Source organism: Aplysia californica, unplaced genomic scaffold (genome assembly GCF_000002075.1).
Source record: "Aplysia californica isolate F4 #8 unplaced genomic scaffold, AplCal3.0 scaffold00331, whole genome shotgun sequence".
NCBI classification, from domain to species: Eukaryota; Metazoa; Mollusca; class Gastropoda; order Aplysiida; family Aplysiidae; genus Aplysia; species Aplysia californica.
The window spans coordinates 548,527-567,781 of NW_004797601.1; the positions used below are offsets into that span (position 1 = coordinate 548,527).

General features: G+C 39.6%; 1 protein-coding gene across 1 annotated transcript in view; it reads left to right on the plus strand.

Annotated features, from left to right (window-relative positions):
- The window catches only part of LOC101848127 (calcium/calmodulin-dependent 3',5'-cyclic nucleotide phosphodiesterase 1), an 18,726-nt gene extending 3,618 nt beyond the window's left edge, over positions 1-15,108 (plus strand). The window contains exons 5-17 of the mRNA XM_035970870.1: positions 519-596; positions 1,629-1,781; positions 4,117-4,215; positions 5,651-5,751; positions 6,713-6,829; positions 7,637-7,738; positions 8,179-8,311; positions 9,203-9,284; positions 9,640-9,711; positions 10,532-10,602; positions 12,248-12,335; positions 12,699-12,735; positions 15,006-15,108. Of these exons, the coding sequence (XP_035826763.1) occupies positions 519-596; positions 1,629-1,781; positions 4,117-4,215; positions 5,651-5,751; positions 6,713-6,829; positions 7,637-7,738; positions 8,179-8,311; positions 9,203-9,284; positions 9,640-9,711; positions 10,532-10,602; positions 12,248-12,335; positions 12,699-12,735; positions 15,006-15,108 (1,236 nt within the window). The remainder of the gene's footprint in view (positions 1-518; positions 597-1,628; positions 1,782-4,116; positions 4,216-5,650; positions 5,752-6,712; positions 6,830-7,636; positions 7,739-8,178; positions 8,312-9,202; positions 9,285-9,639; positions 9,712-10,531; positions 10,603-12,247; positions 12,336-12,698; positions 12,736-15,005) is intronic.
- The last annotated feature ends 4,147 nt before the right edge of the window (positions 15,109-19,255 follow it).

A 19,255-nucleotide genomic window follows, 5' to 3' on the forward strand; every position in this document is an offset into this window, starting at 1 on the left:
ATAATAATAATAATAATAATAAATAATAATAATAACAAGAACACTTTCTGACAATGTGGAGGGAAAAAACAAACGTCTTTCTCTAGCTTGTTGTATTGCCTGTTGCTTGGTTATGTTGTTCTTGACTGCTGATGTTTCTCGGACACTTCTATCCATCTTTATTAATAGGCCTAATGACAATAATAATGTGTATCATTTTATGGCCCCTAGGCCTACTCCCATGTGTACACCACTCCAGGCGAGAAAGGAGATCCAGCCGAAGAATTAGTATTTAAACTTAAATCGTAAAGAAAGTCCTTGCCACTCTTGTAAGACAAAGTCTGTGAAACTGTTTTAGTTATACTGTTACAGATATAATTATTGTTAATTTTTGAGTGTAGTATTGTTGGGCAGTATAAAAAAACGAATTTTAGAAGGGTGACTACATGTAGAAACATTACATTAATATAGAGTTATTGCTGATGGAACATAATGAACAGTGTCATCTGATTTTCTGGTTCTGATGCTATGATCTGTAGGCAGGTGGCTCAGGCAGTTTTCCAAAGACGTCCATTTCTCTGAACGTGACAGGAGCAACTAGAAAAACATTGCAACAGGTAGGAATGTTATGTGGTGTAATGTTATTTACTCCATTTGCAGTTATTTTCCTCTTTTTCCTCTTATTTTGACTCAGCTATAGATATGTATAGACCCATAAATACTTATTTGGAAAACCTGAACAGATGGGTGACTGGGAAACACCAGGATAATGTGGGATTTTTTAGAGTATTCGATCGGAGAAGTGAATGGAGAACGATGATCGTAGATGTCAGTTTCAGTTCTGGCATTTTATACCCCCCCCACCCCTCACGCGGCAGTGCTATTCTGACTGAAGTGTCTTTAGGCCTTTCCCAAAGGGGGGACATTAACTATGTTCTTATGCACAGTAACATTGTAATTGTAAATGGGCTGATTTATCAATGTCATGCTCATAACCTTGCCTGTGGTGCAACAAGGAACTGCCCCTTTTTCTTTCCTAATTAATCCTTACTATCATCATTTTTCCCTCTACTTCTTTTGTATGTTTGTCACACTCTTGTGACCCGCTATTTCCGGGGTGCCTTAATAGTCGAAGCAGACTTTGTGCTGTTGAAGCTAGAGAGGTGAGCAGAGTAAGTCCTGATTTCCTGTAAAGAGTTCTCTGTTGACATCCACCCCTTGGCGCTCATAATCATATGACGTTATGCAGTTGCGAGCGCCGTAAAACCTCTTCTAAAACAAACAAGATCTGGCATTTTACGATGATGATATACATTTCTGCTTTGCGTGGCCCTAAACGTCTTCTTACCTTATTAAGTATTTTGATTCAAAGAAAAATAAAGACACTCAATGTGTCATAATGTAACTATTTCAGAAAAGCTGAAAAGGCAATATTGTAATGCTGAATTTGTAGAACTGAGAATTGGACTGGCAATACGTTTCACTTCCGCATTTTCTTGTCAAAGTGTAAAGTTTCCACGATCACTGTTTTTGTTTACCTTCACAAATTAACGCTGTAGAAGAAGTTTTATTGGTACCTGTGTGCATGAACTAGATGTTGGAGTTCAGCAAGCGATGTCTATGGTATCACCTCTCTTATTCCATACCAGAGTATAAACGGCTGGGAGTTTGATTTATTTGCCTTGAATGGGCTGACTAGTGGCCATGCTCTGCAAGCCGTAGCATATGAAATCTTCAATCAGTATGGACTACTGCAGAAGTTTCGGCTGACAGAAAACCATTTCATGCGGTTTATTGTCCAGGTATGTCGGCAGCCAAGTTTGGTTCTGCTGTTTGGAATTCGCGTTACAGTTTGCGTTACAGTTTGCCTACCTGTTCAAAATGACGCAATTCACTGCGTTTGGTAAAGGAGAGAGTGTAACTGGCTGCGGCTATTTAAACCGTGTCTTTTGAGGGCATGTACAGTTTTTCAAACAAATTACTTTATGCATGTTTTGAAAGAAACATTTTTCTTGGGTATTTTGCACTGTGTGTTGGTGCAGTTGCATTTTATGATTAGTTATGTCACTTCAAAGCGCTCTGAGGTCCAAAGGATCAGTTATGAGAGAGGGTACACAAGCCAGAAATTTTCCATGATGAGGCTTCTTGAGGGGAGATGTACACTCCTGGAAAAAAAAATCTAAACGAATGACTTTTATTCACTTTCATGTAATTGTGAAAGAAGTTCATAGGTGAATAGGATGTACAAAGGGTGAATTTGTTGGGTCTCTGTGGCAGCCATCTTGGATTTTCAAATCAGTTTCTTAGTGCAGAAGAATTTCATAGTAAATATTGAAACATCAGCCTGAAATATGGCTCACAAGTACTAACCTATATGGACTGGGAATCTATGTGAGGATTTTGACATATCTTTAAAAATAAAAAAAGTGAGCCCAAAGTCAATGGACCGACCCCCAAGAGTCATTTGACGAAATTTTGGGGTACATATTACAAAAAAATTGAATATTTCAAGTTACCAATATTTCCCAATTCCTTCACATAGATCCCCAGAATAAATCTTAAAGCACCTGTACGCCAAATTTGAAGCTTCTAGCTTCAGCAGTTTTGGAAAATTCCTTGCACCAAGAAGGTCACCTGTGTCAAAAAGTAGATTTTGAGAAAAAACAGAAACAAACATGGATTCTAAAAAGGAAATTTAGCGCAATTTGCACTTTTCAAACGCCCTTTTAGGCCATTTATGATGTATTCTCAAAAGTTTCATCATTGTGACCCGATAGAACAGATGTCAAATGATGTTTTTCCACAGAAAACAAAAGTTGGATAGTTTGAAAAATGTTATCGATATTGTCTGGGATCGCCGACCCGGGTCTTCCCTTAATGGATAAAGGGTGAAATGATGCTCATTTCTTCCGTCTTTTCCTCCTGCTACTTTATTTATATGTTTATAATATCACAGTGTAGGATACACATGTATGTTGGCAGGACTGAACAGTTTCAGATTTTAACAAAATTTAACTCTCATGTGTCCTCAAAATATTTTTTTAAAATATGTCAATTAGAATTGGCATTAGCGAAAAATTTTTTCTAAATATTGAGAAGCGATTTATCTTTCCTCATTTGATAAAACATTGTATGTGATAGGAATGACGTTGTTGATACATTTGTGAAGACATCACAAAATAATCCTCAGCACCTTCTGAGGTTTTTCTGAGATGCACACATATTATGATGGACCACTTTTTGCTTCTTTTTAAAGAACTGTATACATACCTGTTGGAAGGAGCAATAGTGTTATTCCCTCTTACAGAAAAAAACCAACTCCAGATAAAGGAGAATACTTTGAAGAAAGTTATAGACTCAACTAGAATACAGTACAAACAATGCAGAAAAATATACCGGCATTGAGAATCTTTCTGACATTTAGATCTATATGTAGTAAGTTGAAGAACTAGCAGTTGCAATTTATAGATGCAAACCAAAAAGAAGTGTTACCATTTTGTGGGAGGAAAACCAAAAATTAGAATCAAAGAGATTTATGGTTGCAAACTTTGTTATAAATCATGTAAAACTACACGTGAGAGTCTATAAAGTTATACATATATTCTCAGTCTGTATATTACAGGATCAAAGTTGTATATAGGCCAGTCCATGTCTATGACACTCAACTCTTTTTAGCTTTTTAGCTGTTATAAAAAATAACCTGTTTTATTAAGAGAGGTTAAATCTTTTTATTTATACAAATTTCAGCTGAAGTCCACCTTTTATGTTTTTGGAATGAACTATAATGAACACAATTTTAGAAAGTGGAGTAGGAAACCAAATGGCACAATTGTGGAGTATCTTACAATGATACATAATGATTGAAATGTATATTTCTATTAATTCTTTAGTTCAAAGTCATGAAGTTCCAGCACCGTCATGCTTGTAGGAATGTTCAGTTTTACTTTTGTTTAAATTTTTGAGGTTTTAAAAAGTATGTGGTTCCTTCTAAAACATGACGCAAAGGTCAGGCCACCAGAATTAAATAAATTGTAGTTCAATCCTTTAGGTGGATAGGTCACATGGCAGTACATGTCTTTTGTTGGAAACAGTTAAAGGGACACTGTTTTGGAGGCATGTTTATTTTTTTTATTCCAGGTTGAGAAACATTACCGACATAACCCGTACCACAACTCGTCTCATGCTGCCGATGTGCTTCAGACTGTCAATTGTATCATCAACAGAAGTGGATTTATTGTGAGTTTACTCCATGATTTCCTGAACTTGCTTGGGAACAATGGAGTGGGTAGGGGTGTGTTTTAGTGATAAATTAAAATTTGTTGTTCAAATTTTGAAGCATATTTTTGTCTCCATGTTTTTTCCCACATAAATGCCACCTCCTTTTTTGGATGAACTTGTCATGCTTCTTATTTACATGAAGGTGTGGTACATTGATTTCTGCATGTAGCTTGAGATAATTATGCTCTATTATTGACAGCTTAAAATTCCTCTTCATTTAGAAATACTCTTACACCAGTAATGTATAATTTAACTTCTGTTTTATCTATGTGTTTTCTATTCCTGTAAAGCTACACAAAATTTCCCTCAAGGACAACTGAGCATTACCTCGCTTCGCCTGACCTCACACCACCCTCATCCCACCCCACCTTACCTCACCTCTTACCTCACCTCTTACCTCACCTCTTACCTCACCTCTTACCTCACCTCTTACCTCACCTTACCTCACGTCTCACCTCACGTTTTGCCTCGCATCTCACTCCTCACATCTTACCTCACCTCACCTCTTACCTCTCACCTCACCTCACCTTTTACCTCACCTCTTACCTCACCTCACATCTCACCTCACATCTCACCTCATGTCTCACCTCTCACCTCTCACCTCTCACCTCTCACCTCTCACCTCTCACCTCACCTCTCACCTCACCTCTCACCTCACCTCTCACCCCACCTCTCACCCCACCCCTCACCTCACCCCTCACCTCACCTCTCACCTCACCTCTCACCCCACCTCTCCTCTCACCTCACCTCTCACCTCACCTTTCACTTCACCTCTCACCTCACCTCTCACCTCACCTCTCACCTCTCACCTCACCTCTCACCTCACCTCTCACCTCTCACCTCACCTCTCACCTCACCTCTCACCTCACCTCTCACCTCACCTCTCACCTCACCTCTCACCTCATCTCACCTCATCTCACCTCATCTCACCTCTCACCTCTCACCTCACCTCTCACCTCACCTCTCACCTCACCTCTCACCTCACCTCTCACCTCACCTCTCACCTCACCTCTTACCTCACCTCTCACCTCACCTCTCATCTCATACCTCTTACCTCACCTCTGTCTTACCTCATCTCACCTCACACCTCCCCTCCCACCTCACCTCACCCCTCACCTCTCACCTCACGTCTTACCTCACCTCACCTCACCTCTCCTCTTACCTCATCTTACACCTTCTTTTTACCTCACCTCACCTAACCTCACATCTTACCATACTTCACCTCTTACCTCACCTCACCTCTCATCTTACCTCGCCTCTTACCTTACTTACTACCTCACCTAACCTTACCCCACCCCACCTCACCTCACCTCACCTCACCTCACCTCTTACATCACCTAACCTCACCTCACCTCTTACATCACCTCACCCCAAACACTTTTTTGTGTTGCAGAGTCTGCTCACTGACCTTGAGATCTTCTGCACTCTGATCACGGCGATTGTTCACGACATCGAGCACACGGGAACCAACAACAATTTCCACAAAAACTCTGGGTATGTAAGACGAAGGATGTTTGCTTCCATCTGGTTGTGTTGTTTTGACATTTAGACAGTGTGGTTTGTGTGGTTTGTCTGCTTTGTCTGGTTCAGGGGAGATGAAATGCGTGTTTGCAGTGCTGTCTGCTGAAGCGTCAGGTAAAAACTCAAAATGCAGTTGAATTTTTTCCAAGAAGGCCACCCACATTGCTGTAAATTACAGAGAAGAAATAAAAAGTAGTTGAGGAGAAAAATGTTTGCCTTAGACAGGTGGACGACTTGGACAGTGTCATTATAATGTAAAAAAATACAAGCGGGCAAGTGGGAAGTTAAAGGTTGTTTCTAAAGGTGGCTGTCTTAGACAGGTGGCAGTTAGAGCAGGTTCAACAGTACATCGCTCAAAGCAGCTGTGTCTCTCCCATGAATAAGCAATCTGTGAATTTTTCTGGGATTTTGAAGTTCACTTAACTAAAAAATGAAAGCCTGGTAAAGGGACAGTAATTTTTAATGTAGTTCAGGTTTGTAATTGGCAAAGCTCATGATTTTCTAAGAGTTGTATCCCTTCTGCATTAGGTATTTATGAGTTTATAAAACTGGCTGTTGCATGAAATGAACTAATTTTGACTTCAAAACAGACCCAGTATGGTAAAAGATGGTTTACATTCTGGGTTGGCTATAAATCTGCTGGTGTAAGTCTTAAAGTTTCTACTACCGTTCTCTTTCTTGAGTAACAAAATTTAAATATGGTACAACTTACAACCTCGGCATAATGTACATGGCTTAAAACGAACTGTCAGCGGTAATGTTCACTTTTTGAAGCCCCTAGTCCATTATAGTATTTTTGCTCTTTTTGGATGAATCATACCTCAGTTAAGGAGTTCAAAATCAAGGGTTCAAAGTGAGAAGTGTTATATCGAGGATTTACCGTACTTATTTTTGTGCCGCTAAACATGTACAAGATGGAAACTGTGTTTTGTAGGTCTGAGATGGCAAATATGTATGTGGTGTCCGTGTTGGAAAACCATCACCTCCGCGTGGGGCTAAGGATGCTGAGAGACTACGAGATCCTCCGCACACTCAGCAATGAGCAGTACGAGTAAGTTCATCTTGTGTTACATTGGTGGCCTAGTGGTAGACTGTTGGGCTTGCAACCAGAAGGTCATTAGTTCAAACCACGGCAGGGACTTGACATCGTGTTCTTGGGAAAGGCACTTTACACAAATTTTTCTCACTTCATCCAGGGGGAAATAAGTACCCAGCTATAGACAGCGAAAGATTTTGTCAATTTGTTAGTGTTTTAGCATGTGTAATCCACAGTTTGTGCTGTATGCTTCCCAGGGAACTGAGAATACTTCTGGGTTTTCAAGGGTCTACTGAGGTCACAATAGTTGTAAAGTCCATAGAGCTTGGTGTAGAATGTGGATATTCTCTAAATAAAAGCAATTATTGTTATCTCTCATTGTTCTCAGCCAGAGATTGCCACAATTCAGCCCACCAGGTCAGTCAATGTCAACGAGGCCCTTGCTAACGGTTTTTGTATTTATAACTCAATAAAAGAAAAATAATAATAATAACAGAGATCACTTCAACAGCGCCCACTCCCTGATGGCTCTAGGCGCTTCATAATAAAATTAGATTTAAACAAATGTTTCGTACATACTGGCCCATTCAACGTACAACAATCCTTTCAATAATATATACCCACACAACCTGATGAAGAACGCATAAATAAAAAGACTGTCATTGTGGCTACTGGTCACACTTGCTGTTGGAAGAAGAATAAAACTAGTTGTCGTAAGAAGAAGAATACACTAGTTGTTGTAATCTTATCTCATCTTATCTTCTCTTATCTTACCTTATAGATTATGATCTTATCTCATCTCATCCGGTCACTGACTGTCAGGGACTTCAAGTTCATGCTGACCTCTATGATCCTGGCCACGGACATGTCTAACCACTTCCTGCTCCTCACAAACATGAAACTCATGATGTTTGCCCCCATCAAGTGAGTGCTTTGTCTTGGGTATTTACTTCAGTGTTATGGGGGAAAAGTGAAGGGTGCTTCCAGGGTTATCAATGTTCCGCAAAAAAATGTTTGCTGAATATTTTTAATCGTCATATTCACAACATTTTTGTCAGGGATAATCTTTTCAGTGGATTTTGAAGGGAAGGAGGATACAAATACGGGTTTGTCCGTGCTCCACCTTTCTAACATGACCATGGAGAATGTGTATGCACCCAAAGGGGGATATATTCAAAGTAGGGCCCAAATAAAGAAACCTATTTTTTACTTGGATCTAGATTTTTTGAAAAAATATTGTGTTTAGTTTGCTGACCTACAAGAGTGCCATGCAAAGTTTCGTGCGCATTGGAAAATTAATAAATGAGAGAATTTTTTTTTACGTGGATGGATGAAGGTGAACCAGCTATAACTTCTTGTTTCAGAGGTACGTCCCGGATTCGGATAAAACGCCTCCTTATGCTACTCCTGCATGCGGCAGACATCAGCAACCCAGCAAAGCCCTGGGATGTACACAAGGTCTGGGTGTCCCTGCTTTGCGATGAGTTCTTCCGACAGGTAAACATCAACTAGAATCATATCCTTTAAAAAAGTGAGAGTTATTTTTGTTAATGTCTAAAGATATTCTGAATAGTTGGGGGGGGGGGGGGTATTTTGCTTGCAGGCAACTTAAATTCATGATTTAAAGAAATTCTCAAATCAAGTCGTTTGTAAAATGATATAAGGGTGCTATGGCATTGAAACACTTTATACTGGACATGTAACATAATGTGCATAGGTATCCAAACTTCTGTTCAGTTGTGATGTAAAATTCCCCACAACTATCTAACCTACAAATTTTTTGTGATAAGACAGGTTTTTTTTGGAACAGCCGATACGTGAGCAATGCTGAGGCAGGTTGATGAATGGCTAAGTGGATTTTGATTTTTGCTCTGGCATTTGTTCCTCTCACTTAGTTTAAAAAAAGACAACAGATGATCAGAATCTCCCACTGGTTATATTTCAACCAAAAAATAAACATTGTTGATAATCAGGAAGCTAACCTGTAGGACACAGGTGACAGACTCAGTCACTCCGAAGGTCGAACTCAAATTACACTTAATGTTGTCGGCTGGACTGGATAAACACTCACTGAGCAGAAGCAACTCAACCTTTTTTGTAAGAAGATGATCTACATTAGAAAAGACTAAAAATTAAGATAATAACAAATCGAGGCATACCATTTTTTGCTTTCATACGCCTGTTTGTCAGAGCTGGATGTTTGCCATCTTTTCTTACCAATAAGTTTGTTTCCTATTTGGAGTAAGGTGTAAGATTCTGTGTTGTGGATTATCTCTCTCAGCCCAGATGGGCTCTGATGGGCAGAGTTGGAAGCCTACCTCCTATAATGATCTAAATTGTGTCGATGGGTGCGTGAAAATCACTTCCATTAAACTATTGAAATTTCAGGGTGACAAGGAGAAAGAGCTGAAGTTACCTGTATCTCCCAGCTGCGACAGAAACTCGGCTAACATAGCCACCCTGCAAATAGGTTTGTATGTCATAGTATGTCAGTTTTGCATGTTGTAATAATGTGTCTGTTTTTGTAGGTTGTAAAATGTCTGTTTTTTGTATGTTGTAATATGTCTGTTTTTGTTTGTTGTAATAATATGTCTGTTTTTGTATATTGTAATATGTCTGTTTTTGTTTGTAATGTTTATTTTGTTCTTATCATTTGAAAAAATACAGTGCATCCATATAATATTTGTGTGTGCTTGTATGCGTGCATGTGTGGGTGCATGCATGTGTGAAGAAATATTTTATTTCTCCATGACTGACAAGGACTTCTGGAACCCCAGTCTGTCCTTCCATTTTTACATTGATGCTGCATTATGGACTCTTCCCAGGCTTCATGCAGACTTTCACTCAAGACACCTTTGATGTTGTTGACAAGATGTTGGAGAAAGAGATCAAATACGGTTTGTACAAGTTCTTATGTTTTACTTCTACATCGTTTTATTTGTTTGTCAAGAGACAATTTATATCTAAATTTTGGGCATTTTTTGTTATCATCCAAACTTTGTCCTGATTTGGTACTGAATATTGGTAAATTATGAAAAGAAATGTGTCAATGTGGTAGTTACTGTTGGAGTTAAACTGTTCAGAATAACAATAATTAGAGATACTGTTTGGAAAAAAGAAATATTTTAAAAAAAGATTTCTATATTTTTGACGACTTATACTAGCATATTTTTATTTTGTACGTGTTGGGCCAAAAAGATATGGATGCCCCCTCTCAATATTACCCCCTGGAGTTGCTGTTCTCATGAGCCTATTTCTGTTTTGTGTGGTCAGAATATTGTCTCTGTCTCAAGCAATTCCAAATTTTGAGAATTTCCAATTTTCACACTCTCCCAAAGCTCTATGAAAGAAGCTCATTTCAGCATCACCAATATGCAGTTCAATCCTATGGTCAAGGCTTACAATTTTCTTGCTTTTCATTATTCCTAATAGGAACAGTACAACAAAAACTAGTTTTTTGACTGCTGTAAAGAACAACCAAACCGACTTAAGTGGATTGCTTGCGACACCTACAATACTATTACTTTTTTTTTTTCTTTATCATTTTAATTGATTTTGAGAACACTTTAGCGGTTTAGTGTAAGACTTCGCAACACGCCATTCAGAAAGTGACATATCATGAAATCTTAAACTGAGCAGTCAATCTGTTCAAATCTTGTCTTTTTGTTCCCCAATGTTATGATTTCATTTATCATACCCTTTGTCTTCCTGATTCAGCGGGCAGGATTTACTACCCGTTCACACCCTGGCAAGAATGCATGATAGACAACACTATCAAGTGGAGTGGAGTAAGTGGACCAGTACAGAAATGTGTTGCTACCTGTTGGCATGGTTTTGTTTTCTGAACGTTGTGTGCTTTCCTGATCAGACCTACCTGTCCTCGTTGGATTATGCGATTGTACAGCCGTGTTTTTTCGCACAATTCTGCTACATTAAATTGCATAATTTTGGATTCTCCACGTTTTTTTATCAAATTTGGCAAAGTGCACAAAGTCCTTAGTTACATATATCCATTTCTGGTAACTGGCCTTGGCTTGTTGATGTTCACCCCTTGGGGGATCCGTCGGGTCGAGGCGGTTTGCTATCCAGATTGAGGGTGCAAAGCGGCTATCAGGGCACAAGCCGATCACGCCTGACTCGTCACCTCAAAAACAAACACGTTTGTTTTCAGGTGACGAGTGGGGCATTCGCCCTCGATTTGCAATGGGCACCCCATAACGAAGTGGAGATTGATCAATTTTTTAAAAATAACAAGACGGCGACCAAGTCTTCCGCAAGTGAACATCAACGACTATTTATCAACACAACCCACGTTTCTGGTCTATTTTCATAATCACAACAACAGCCTTTAGCACTATAAGATGCATTGGTTGTTTTGTGAGGGGTTTTTGGTTGGGTTTTTTTATCAGCATGTCTATCAGCACATCACTACTACAATTTGTCAGCGTATCTGTCACCACCTCAACACATCATTGTATTATAATACTTTTCCTTTGGTGTGTTGGTTTGGTCCAGATGTCTTTTTTCTTTCTTTCTTTTTTTTTACAATACAGCTGAAAATTACAGAGATAGAGATTTTTTAAATTTTTTTTCCTGACGGATGTGTATTGTTTTCTTTCCAAAAATGCACAAAAAATTACTGATAATGATATCTAATAGGCTAATAATATATGTTCTGTTTTCAGTTCTTCTGTATATAATGGTGCACCATTAGTTCTGTTAGTATGATGCTGTACTACAGAGCAGATGGCCATGGTATGAATTCCAGACAGGACTTTCTTGAACACAGGTTGTTTTACAAAATTTTCAAAGCTCTCAACCAATTTGGCTCGGTATCATCAGAGACAGACGTTAAAATTTGGAGGTCTGACCTCTTAAATAATGTAATTGATATCAGCGTGAAATACACAGACTTTTTTTGGATCTACACAAGTTGACCATATTTAAAACATAGTGGTAACCTTTAAACATTCCAAAGAGTGTTTGTTCATTTATAAAAGAAAAAGTCACAGTAAACATGAAAGTGTTTTCATTGGAATTTTTGAGTCTTTGTTTTTGGAGTTGTGATGGGCTCTTGGCATCCCTTAGGATCTGAATCTCAGTAAAGTCATGGCTGAATCTCAGTTTGAACTGAAGTGGTTTCTTTGTGTGTATAGGCTATTGTTAAACATGTTTTAAACAGTTCACTCTATGACAGTTGGCTCTCCAACTTTTTATCCAGGTCCGATGCTGTTCTATGGATCTAGTTCTGTGAAATGCTGAAAAAATAAATGGCTAAGGTGAGGCATGCTGAAAAAAACTTGATCTTTTCCCTGCCTACTTAATAAGCTCCATTTGTCATAAGGAAAATTGATGGTTTGATAAAATATTAATAATGGTAATTTGTTTATAGGACCCAAGACTTTGTAATTGTGCTTTTTTCCTCTATTTCAGAGATGGAAAGATCTGAAATTTGAACAAATCAATGACCTTCTGATGGAGACTGCTAGGTCTCGAAAAAGTATTCAGCCATCTTTCACAAGTGAGTGTCCTGATATTTTCTAACAAAAAAGGGATAAAAGATGACTCCATCATTACTTACAATATTGAGCCTCACTTCAGTCCAATTTTGTGTCCTTGGGAAAAGCACTTTACATGAATTTCCCATTTGGCTCGGTCAGATGTTAAACTTGGAGGTTCCGCCTTTAATTAAATAGCCTAATAGTGTTGATAGCGGCATTACATCTATACCATTTCACTGTTTTCAATTGTGCAAAATGAAGGTTTAACAGATTTTAACCTCTGGGAAAGCTGCATTACAGTTGCAGCAGAGCTTTTTTTTTCAGTTCAGCTGCAATGCCTTTCCTTCTTTAACTCCTTATCTCCCTACCTTATCTCTGGCAAGAGGCTCCCAGCGGCTTGCGGTCGGAACCGCTGTGTTGGTGAGCCACTGGCTGTGGCTAGGGCACATTCCTTTACAAGGAATTCGAGGTCAAATTACTTTCTGGCATTTGCTGAAATAGGTCTTGTTTGCCAGGAGTTCATTGATTAGATAAAAACACTATCGAAATAGGTTCACTTGTTTTGATCTAATGACCAATTTAATGATGTATATACAGTCAAACCTGCCCTGACGGCCACCTCTATAAGACGGCCACCTGTACAAACGGCCACTTTCCATTTCCCCCCTTGCGTTTTTTTCTATATAATTTAACTGTGTAAAACGGGCACCTGTCCAACGCGGCCGCGGCCACCATATTTTAACACCCAACACCTATCACACTAAGTAATAACACCTGTCTTAGACGGCCACCTTAGTGACTCCATTACGTTTTGTCATAAATTGTGCATTGACCCCTGGCGTTGTGGGCGAGCCGTCATAATTCAATCACCTGACGTTGTTGTTAGGCAGTCCCTCCAACCGATCATGTTGCATAGGCGCCTCCCACTGTTGACCAATAGCTACCAATTTTCAGCTACTGGTGAGGTAAGCGTGTGATCCCTCATAACCCCTAAGCCCCGCCCAGAACTCGTTAACAAATCGTAAGTGAGATGAGTGGTTACTGTTTACCCAGTCTGTAACAAAGTAACAAAGGACGTCAACATAAACTTTTGACAGCAGCGTCGCTTGTTCTCCGAGTGGTGGCGACCCATGTGTTTGTTTTAACATGGCACTCAGTCTTCCTCGTCTGATACATTTCGTCTTATTGTCTCCCTTGTGCAAAATCAGCAACAAAATACAAATTACAAACAAAATACAAACCAACAACAACAACAACAAAAACAACATCAATGCGGCTACTTTCGATTGGGACCTCAGATGGGAATGGTTTGTTTTCTTCATCTTTATCAGTCCTGCCTAAGACGGCCACCTGTCTTATACGGCTACTTTTCTCCTTGACAATGGGTGGCCGTCTTACACAGGTTTGACTGTATATATATATAAATTTTGGATTTCGTACCAAAAGAGGGTCCTGGCAAGAAGAGACAAAATAAAAAATAAGGGACACCGTAGGAGCAACACCAGTCCTACCACACATTGAAAAACAAAAGGTCAAGTGGTTCGGACACCTCACGTGGATGCCCTCAAACCACCCAGCTCTGAGAGCATACAACATTAAATATTCTTGGTGGAGAGCCAGAGGAAGACCAAGGCGACGATGGAGTGAATCTGTGGCAGACACCCTCAGAGCTCACTGGATGTCCCTCCTACAGGCCACTCGCCTTGCTGCAGACAGACGCCTTAGTCTCCCCGCGACACCTACTGGTACAAGCGGAAGAAAAAAGTAAAGTAATGTAAAGTTCTCCTCACATGTGTGAGGTTGACTCAACCAGTGTAATAGTTCGCTTACATAATCCATGCTTGTGACTGCTTATGACTGTGGCCCAAAAGGGGTGAACAGGGAATATGTGGCAATGAAACAGTTTTGAGTGTTGTGCACATGTTCCCTTCAACTCTTTTGGTAGACTCTTCCAGCCTCACTTTAAGCTTACTTAATCAAAGCTTGTGACTGCTTATGGAGCGGCCTGAAAGGGGTGAACAGGCTAATTTCTGTGGCAATGAAACCGTTTTGAATGTTAGGGAAAGGCTACTGTCCATTGGTGATTATGAACGTCCTTTTACATTTAATTTATGAGGTTTACGTTTATGTGTGAATTTGACAGCAACAATGTTTCAAAATTAGGAAGGGAAGCAGTGATTATTTAATAATATAGACGCTTCGCCACTGTTCAATGGCATTCACTCATTCATCCAAAAAATTCTATAACACACAAGCAAACACACAAAAACACACACACGTACACACACGCACACACTCACACACACACACACACACACACACACACACACACACATAATCACACACTTACACCTATTTTGACCAATTTCTCCGTTTCCTCCCTGCCAGCCGGCCGTTCAGGGTATCGGTGAAAGACGATAATGTCTCTCCCACACACACACACGCTCTCACATACGCTCACACACATCTACACACACACACACACATACACACTCACACACAAGCACACACCCTTACAAAAACTTCTGTTTCCTCCCTGCCAGCCGGCCGTTGATGAAACCGTCAAAAAACGTTGATGTCACACACACACACACACATACATACACACACACACCCACACCCACTCACACACACATACACACACGCTCACACACACACTAACAAAAACTTCTCTGTTTCTTCCCTCCCAGCTGGCCGTTCAGGAAACCGGCGAAAGACGTTGATGTCCAAGCTGTGTTGCTGTCTGTCCTGCGTCCGGAGGAGAAAGAATCAACTGTCGGAGAGTTCGATTGAGTACAGCACAGACCCTACTTGACCTGACATCATTTATGGCTCTAATTTACCTGGCATCAATGGCTCTTGTCTACCTGGCGCTAGTTCACCTGGCATCTATGGCTCTTGTCTACCTGGAGCTAGTTCTCCTGACATCTATGGCTCTTGTCTACCTGGCTCTAGTTTACCTGGCATTTAGGGCTCTTGTCTACCTGGCTCTAGTTTACCTGACATCTATGGCTCTTGTCTACCTGGTGCTAGTTTACCTGGCATCTATGGCTCTTGTCTACCTGGCGCTAGTTCACCTGGCATCTATGGCTCTTGTCTACCTGGCGCTAGTTCACCTGGCGTTTGTGGTTTGTGTCCACCTGGCTCTTGTTTACCTGGTATTTATGGCTCTTGTTTACCTGGCTTTAGTTCACCTGGCTTTTATGGCCCTTGTTGACCTGGCTCGTTTACCTGGTGTTAATGGGTCCTGTTTATCTGGCATTTATGGGTCTTGTTTACGTGGCATTTATGGGTCATGGGTAGGTGACATTTATGGGTCTTGTTTACCTGGCGTTTATAGATCCTGGGTATGTGACATTTATGGGTCTTGTTTACCTGGCGTTTATAGGTCTTGGGTATGTGACATTTGTAGGTCTTGGGTACGTGGCATTTATAGGTCTTGGGTACCGTAAGTGATATTTATGGGTTATGGGTATGTGACACATATGGGTTTGGGTACGTAATATTTATGTGTCTTGTTCACCTGGCTCGTTTTCCTGGTGTTTATGGGTTTTGTTTACCTGGCATTCATATGTCTTGTTTGTGTGCTAGGAGAGATCCATCAGGACGGCTTGTTGTTGTTGTTGTTGTTGTTCTCCTACCAGATAAGCTCGAAGCAAATCGTCGTCAAGCTGTTCATATGTACTAAGCCCAGGAAACCAATTTTACAGTAGAGAGAAGAAAACTTTTTGTTCTTTTAACAATTGAGCCTACATTAGGAATTTTTTTCTTGCTTAAAAAACCCCAAAATTTTTAGAAACTTATTTTTCGCTGAATATTTCTTGAGCACACACAACTAATACCATAGATTAAGAAACTGCAGTTAAAAGAAATGTTACAGATTCTGGGCTTTGTACTTTTTAAGAGTTGGCAGATGAAATGGACTGAACACACCAGGAGACTCTCCACAAAGTGCAACATTTTCTGTGTGTCAGAAATTTGAGATGCAGTTTCACTTTGCATGTGTGTGTATACGTATGTGTGTATATTATATGCCTGGCTTCGTGGTGAAATCAGGGGCTTGTCAAAATAATGAAATCCGAGAAATAGGCATTTTTCGGTCAGTTTGGAATATTTTTTCGAATTTTTGTTTTTTTGGCCTAACGCTTTGTATGTCCATTCAAAAACACTTTTATGTGTGGATTTTATGGAAAAACATTGATGAAAAGCACAAAAAATGTAAATTTGTAGTTTCCAAGGACTCTTAAGCTGTAGAGTCACTAAACTTTGGCGGACATTTTCTCTCTAATTATACTTCTGAAACCAGGCGACCCCACCTTCAATCGCAAGTATATCTCGACTTCTATTTAAGATAAACGGATATTTTTTTCATCGAAAGCAGAGCAAATGAATAACCTTTAAGATGATATCAATAACTCCATATGCCCGAAACTTGACGAGCACCTGATTCCACTGCGTCATGACACGTATGTTTGGTTTTGTGGTGAAATCAGATGCCAATCAAAACAATGAAACTGAAGAAATAAACATTTTCCTGTCCTTAGGGGAATTTTTGTCGACTTATTTTTAAACACCTTTTATGTCCCTTTATAACACATTTCTGGGTGGAGTTTACAGGAAAATGCTGGTCATAGGCACAATAAAGTAAATTTGTAGTTTCCAAGGACATTCGAGCATTGGAAGCCACTGAATTTTGGCTGACATTTCTTGCTAATTTTACTTCTGACACCAGGCGACCCCCATTAATCGCAAATATATTGACTTTTATTCAAGATATAAGGGTATCTTTTCATCAAAAGCAAGGCAAATGAGCGAACTTTAAGATGATACCAATAACTCCATATGCCCAAAAAATAGATGATTTGTCTGATTCCACTGTGTCGTGACACATGCATATGTTTGTGTGTAAAGTTGTGTATCATTCATGTACAAGAAATAGGAGATGTTTATCTCACTTTGTGTATGTGTACATAAGTGTGTGTTTTGTATGTTTGGGTGTAAATTTGCGTATCATTCTGTGTTGGTGCCTTTTTGTATTTGTATGTTGGTGCAGTGCAGTGTGTGTCAAATTTGCTTTTATGTTACACTGCACCTACACCTCTGTGTGTGTGTGTGTGTGTGTGTGTGTGTGTGTGTGTGTGTGTGTGTGTGTGTGTGTGTATGTGTGTCTCTTTGAGTTTCTGTACCTGTTTGTGTGTTTATGTGTGTGTGTTTGTGTGTGTGTGTGTGTGTCTGTGTATGTATGTGTGTGTGTGTGTGTGTGTATGTATGAATCTGCTTTTTGTGCTTCTGTGCCTATTTCTTTAGGGATGTGAATTTGAGATGCTTTTTGTGCTTTAAGTCTGTGTGTTCATTTGTTTGCTTGTGATTGTGTTTGTATGGTGTACGTCTTTTTTACTTTATATGTGTCTTGATATTCATTATTGTGTGTTCCGGTTGCTTTTCAGATTTCGACATTGTTTGTGCTATTGTTTGTTCACCCAGATATATATATTTTTTAGGATGAAAATGAAATGCTTATTGTGGGAATAATTCTTTAGACTCCGCTGCAACAAAAATCTGCAGGACCGCCAAATTTTCTACAGTTTTGCTGGGTTTTCAGTTTAGAGAGGCTGCTCTGATAGTAGAAAAAAAAATCAACCGCAGATTTCATTTTCTTTTGGCTCACTGCTGTTTTCTGATAAACCATGTTTGGTTGAAGCGGACCCCACTGTATGTATATTATTTTTTCATTCTTACACACCTCTTCCATATAAACTTCAGTACTTTGCGTAAGAGGGTGGGGTTTTATAGAGGGCATTGTTTGGTTTTGTTTCTAATTTGGACTTGGAGCTGATGTAGCTGCTTTTATGCACATGGTGCAAAGTGGCACGATGAAATACTGCGCATTGTAAAGAGAAGTTATATTTCTGAAACGAAGTGGTAATAAAAAAAGCCGACCTTGACAGATTCTGTTATAAATTCCCTTCACCTCTCTTGGGTGCTGTTTGTATTCATATTATGCGAAGGTTTCACCATTCTTTGAAAAAGCCAATTGGTTGCGCTTCTATCATATATACCAGTCTGCACATTGGACCATGGTATTCAGCAGAGAGGCAGCTTTCAGTTTCTGCCAGACAAGTATGGCGTTGTGGAATCAGGCGCTCGTCAGGTTTTGGACATATGGAGCTATTGATATAATCTTTAAGCCTGTTCGTTTGCCTTGCTTTTTTTATGAAAAATACCCATTTATCTTAAATAGAGGTCAAGATGTTTGCGATTGGAGGAGCTCAAAATTAGCAAGACAATGCTTGCCAAAGTTTGGTTGCTTCCAAAGCTTGAGTGTCTTTGAAAATTGTAAGTTTTACATTTTTGTGCCTTTGATCATCTCTTTTCAGTTAAATACACACAGAAATATGTTTAAGTTTCATTGATACAGAAATGATGAGCAAAAAAAAAAAAAAAAGAACAAAAAATTGCAGTGGAATGAAAATATTGATTTCTTCGATTTTATTATTTTGACAAGCACAATTTTTCACTGTGTCATAATACAAATTTAATATTTTCATTAATGTTATAATTAGCATCCTCCTACTTTACTCTATTTTGGAACAATATGACGTTAATATTGTTTTTTTTTTCTTCTCTTCTGTTTTAAAAATATTTGTATTTTGTTCCCTTCCTCCTCATTTCATTGTTTCTTTAACCGTTTAACTCTCCTCTCCTGCTCCTCCCCTTTCCTTAATCCTTGTCTTCCTCCACCTCCTTCCTCTTCCTCCCCCTCCTTCCTCTTCATCCTCCCAATCTCCCCTCCACTTCCTCCTCTTCTTTCTCCTCTTCTTCCTCCTCCTCTTCCTCCTCTCCTTCTTCTTCTTCCCCCCTCCTCTCCCTCTTCTTCTTTCCCCCTCCTCTCCCTCCTCCTCCTCTTCCTCCCCCCTCCTCCTCCTCCCCCCTCCTCCTC